Genomic DNA, 4,739 nt, shown 5'->3' on the forward strand with positions numbered 1-4,739 from the left:
GCCCCGCCGCGCGCCCAGGCCGACGAGGAGCACCCAGCCTGCCGGCGCCCAGCCTCGCCGCGCCGGCCGACGAGCAGCGCCCAGCCCCGCCGCGCGCCAAGGCCGACGAGGAGCACCCAGCCCGCCGCGTGCCCAGGCCGACGAACAGGAGTCCGCTTCTCCATGGAGCGTCGACGGCCACGTGCTCAGGCCGGCGCGCCAGCCAACGAGCAGCTCCCAGCCCCGCCCCACCGCATGAAGGCTCATGGCCGACGCCATGGCAGCGGCGCTCTGGCTTGCGGGGTGCCCACAAAATGTTTGATGAAATGCCTATAAAAAAAGGAGGTAGAAGTAGAAAAAAACAAATACTTGAGTCATTGACAGGTGGGACCTATTGTCCAAGTCAGTAAATTGTCCACATACGCACGCCACGTCAGCCCGACATGCGGGTCCAACTTGTCAGTTTCGCTGTTTTCGCGACCAAATTCCACCGCCAGTGCTCCGCGTTACAGATTAGCCTCATTGTTGGTGGTTTTTTGTGCCCTGCCTCAAATGTGGTACCGATCTGTTACCCTAACTCATAATGTGATGGTTTTGGGTAAATAACTCATTAATGAAAGATATGCATGCTATGCGTATTTGAGGAAAAAAAAACATTGTCCAAAAAGTAACAATTCTCGTAAGTTTGCATCGCGGTAAGCTCCCACCCCCCAGGTTTTGCTTCTGTTAAATCATAACTTGCCTACAATCTGTTTCACGGAACTGTAGGTTCCCAGCCCAACAATCGCGGTGCCAATCGCGACAACGGCCAGGCAAGCTGCAGTCTCCAACCCCATACCCCTGGCACCGCCGATCTTTGACCGGACCTTGAGGTAGCACAGGCACGGCAGCAGCATGGTCGCCGTGCAACTGAGGAGAGCGCCCGTGAGGCCCACGACGTCGGCAAAAAAGGGCACGGCCAGCGCGACTACAGCCGTGCCGAAGACGAGCACCGTCCTGACGAGCGCGCGGAAGGGCGCGCTCTTGCCGACGCCCAGCGCGCCCTCGGCGGCCTCGGCGACGGGGGCGACCACCAGCGCGTACTTGGACAGCGGGTTCACCAGCGTCGTGTATATGGCCACCTTGGCGGCCACGCTCGCCGACGGGAGGTTGAGGGTGATCTGGGATTTGAGCGTGTCGCCGTACATCAGGTACCCGACGATGCCCATCAAGCCGTAGCTGAGTGTGCTCACGGTGAAGCACAGGGACAGCACCTGCGCGGCATGAAGCAAATGTAAAATGTCCGAGAGTAGCAAATAATGAATCATGGCATGATTTCAAGAATTCAACGTAACATTGCAACGGGACGTACGTACCATGGGGAACCTCTTCCTGTCTTTCATCCCCGTGTATATCATGGGAAACACGGCATGGCCACTGAAGCAGAAGGAATACAAGCTCATGGCGCTGGGCATGCTGTCCCAACGCACCAGCCTGCCCCTCTCGCGGAACCCGACGCCGTCGAACACCCCGACCCACAGGACGGCGGCGATGAGAAGAACGGACGCCAGCGCACCGCCGGCAGCGACGTAGGCGAGCACGTTGAGGCTGCTGAACCACGTGGTCGGCAGCACGGCCAGCGTGGCCGCCAGCACGAACGCGTGCTTTCCGCTGACATGGAGCGCGCCGAGCCGGAAGCTCGCCGCCGGGAAGAGCTTGTGCAGGTTGTCCCCCTCCAGGATGAGGAAGTCGATGGCGACGAGGTAGAGCTCGAGGTACATGAAGGTGGCGACGATGAGGCGGCCTCTCCGGCCGAAGGCGTGGGCTCCGATGTCCGGGTAGGTGTTGACGAGCGAGCTGGAGTCCATGCACCTCTGCAGGAGAAGCCCGGTGTAGAAGCAGGTGATGGCGGTGGCCATGAAGACGATCAGGCTCAGCCATCCGCCCTGAGACAGTGCGTACGGAATCGAGAGCAGCCCAACCCCTACATGGATGCACGTATGCACAAGCACAAACAAACAATTAATTAATCAAGTGCATGCATGCATGCATCAAAACCTGTACATATACAGTGCTTCTTGAACTACTAGCTAGCAATAGCATTGGGCTGTATACATAGACCTATCCAACTAATTGTTTCTGAAATTAAAATTAGGATCGTTCAGATCACATGCAGAGGAAGATATTTAGCTAGTAGGGATTATTAACCTGAGAGCGCATTGATTCCATTGAAACAAGTCTTGAGGAAGCTTGTCTTGCCGGAAGACGGGGGCGGATCGGTGTTGGCAGTGCTCGTGTCCATTGCAATGTCACGTTGAGTACAGAGTAGCTATCGTAGATCAAGTGCATGCCACATGCGCGGGTGGTGGAGAGGAAGATCACGGGCATCCTGCCCATTTATAGGCGCGAAGCTTAGAAAGAGGTGACGGATGCGGTCCGCGGCGACGACCCCTATCATCTACGCCGTAACATCATGGCAGTTGAAGAAGAGGACAACTTAACACATCAGACGCGCTGATCGCGATTGCTGCAAAGCAAAGTGATGATATCGATGTCGAATCGGAGTCCTGGAAAGAAATAGCCCCCAAAAAAAAGCTAGAGCAAGACTGAAAACGCCACACCCTGCATGCATATGGAAAAAGAGATCATGACACCTGCAGTGCAAAAACTTGCGTCTTGGGTTCACCTTCATGCACAAGCCTGGAAAATGCAAAAGTGCAACCACCCAGTCCACTAACTTGCGTGGGCTCAAATTAGTACAAAATCATCCAGAAGCAGATAGATGGGCTCTTGTAGACGACGTGTTCGATGGAATGTTGATGTGCACGATGCACGGCAAGTAGCCAAGCTGTGATGCCAATCCCGTTGCGCAAGTGAGCCTAACTTAACTGGTTGGGGAGTGGATGTACAAAAAACCAAAATGTGGGTTTAAATTCTCACGAAGGCGAATTTAGATTCCTATTTATTCTTAAGGACCAGGCTTTTCTGATACTCATGCATTTATCATTGAGGACTAACCTCGGTGTGTAATTGAGATTAAAAATCCTAATACGCATACTTAAAAGGCTGTATGCATCCTTAGTTGATGCAGAGGCCGGGGAAGTGAAATCCCCCCTCCCCCTTCCCCCAGTTTTTTTCGCAAAGAGAGCCTTGGCTCAGTAGTTGGGCATGCGGTTGTGCAGTTTAACGATCCAAATTCAATTCCTAGAATTGATAGGTGGTGCACATGGGTATTTCCCCATTTATTGAGGATCAAGCTTGGTGTGTGGTGAAACCACTCATCAAGAAATATCTTGATACTCATTTAAAAAAATTCTGAGGACCATGTTTATCTTGGTACTCGTACTAAAATGGTTGTATGCATCCCTAGTTGGTGCAGAGGCCGGAAAGTAAAAATCTCTCCCATTTTTAGGGGCAACTCGGGAGCGATCAGATCTTTCGCTGTGTCGCCTCCCCTCATTCCCTTCCCTCTCTCGCCGGGGTAGGTGGTGACGGGGATCTCAGCGCTCGGATCGATCCCATCGGCCTGCGGGTCGGAGTATCGCATCGGTGGCCTGCGGATCCTTGGGCGGCGGCCATGTCAACGAGGCGGCGGCGGCTGGCGACGTTGGCCAGCGTGCTCGGCAGCACGGGCGGCGGGTCGCTGGTGGAGTCCGGCCGTGGAGCGGTGCTCCGATGCGTCAGATTTGGAGGTTCCCCTTTCTCCTGCTGCCTCTCTCGTCGTCCCGGTGGTTTGTGGCTGTAGGCTCCGGTGATGGTGAGCATTGGTGGTGTACTTTGGGTCCGGGGGAAACCTTGGCCGGTTTGGCCGGCCCGGCAGTGGCGACGCCCATGGGCGCCGCTTTCCTTCATGAAGGCACAGCTGAGGACCCAATCTACCCACCCCGATCCTCGACCGGGTGAAAACCTTCAATCCTCTTCGGATCTGGCGGCAGCGGTGTTGTTCGCGTCATGATCTTCCTGGAGGTGTCGTCAGGGGCATTGGAGCTCGGTTGGGAGTGTAGAGGAACTGCAGGTGGAGGGGATGGGACCAGTGGCAGCATGTGGTGTTCGCGAAGAAGGAGCGGCATTGCATCTGACACGTCAACAACGACGGGTCTCAGCGGGATGGAGGAGCGGGGTCTCATTGTTGGGCATGTGTTGATGGACGAGTGCATGACGGTGGTGTTGTCTGCCGTCGTGGTGGTGTTGACGGCAGCTAGACCGGGCATGGTTGATGCGTCAGTACGGCTCTGAAGATGGAGTGGTGGCAGTTGGCGGCGGCGGCCTCTGAGAGCTGCCAGACCGGTGTGTGTCCCATACCCGACAAGTGGCTTGGTTGGAGCCTCGGGTCTTAGATGTTAGGCTTGGTGATACGTCTTCAACGTATCTATAATTTTTTATTATTCCATGCTATTATATTATCTGTTTTGGATGTTTTATATGCATTGTTATGTTATTTTATATTATTTTGGGATTAACATATTAACCTAGAGCATAGTGCCAGTTTCTATTTTTTCCTTTTTTTTGAGTTTCGCAGAAAAGGAATATCAAACAGAGTCCAAACGGAATAAAACTTTTGCGATGATTTTTCTTGGACCAGAAGACACATGTGGGACTTGGATTCCAAGTCAGAAGACCCTCGAGGAGGCGGCAAGCCAGGGGCGTGCCCCTAGTGCTTGTCGCCGCCTCGTGGCCCCCCTGACCTCCTTCCTTGGCCTATATATTCACATATATTTCAGAACCCTTAGAACAAGCCACGAAAATACTTTTCCCCCGCTGCAACCTTCTGTTCCCGTGAG

The 4,739-nt window shown here is 54.3% G+C and overlaps 1 protein-coding gene across 1 annotated transcript; it reads right to left on the minus strand.

Moving 5' to 3' along the window:
* Nucleotides 1–522: 522 nt before the first annotated feature.
* LOC123041330 (amino acid transporter AVT1I) lies at nucleotides 523–2,313 on the minus strand. Its single transcript, XM_044463968.1, has 3 exons — nucleotides 2,167–2,313; nucleotides 1,335–1,942; nucleotides 523–1,232 (listed from the first exon to the last, which is right to left on the minus strand). The coding sequence occupies exons 1-3, from the start codon at nucleotides 2,258–2,260 to the stop codon at nucleotides 711–713; spliced, it is 1,224 nt and encodes a 407-aa protein (XP_044319903.1). The 5' UTR covers nucleotides 2,261–2,313; the 3' UTR covers nucleotides 523–710.
* Between the last annotated feature and the right edge of the window lie 2,426 nt (nucleotides 2,314–4,739).

The sequence above is a fragment of the Triticum aestivum genome, chromosome 2B (genome assembly GCF_018294505.1).
Source record: "Triticum aestivum cultivar Chinese Spring chromosome 2B, IWGSC CS RefSeq v2.1, whole genome shotgun sequence".
Lineage (NCBI taxonomy): Eukaryota > Viridiplantae > Streptophyta > Magnoliopsida > Poales > Poaceae > Triticum > Triticum aestivum.

Coding starts and splice junctions, on each gene's coding strand:
- LOC123041330 (XM_044463968.1), bottom strand. CDS start 2,260: ATGGACACGAGCACTGCCAACACCGATCCGCCCCCGTCTTCCGGCAAG. Junction 1,943..2,166: donor TGGAATCAATGCGCTCTCAG/GTTAATAATCCC, acceptor GCATCCATGTAG/GGGTTGGGCTGCTCTCGATT. Junction 1,233..1,334: donor ACAGGAAGAGGTTCCCCATG/GTACGTACGTCC, acceptor CATGCCGCGCAG/GTGCTGTCCCTGTGCTTCAC.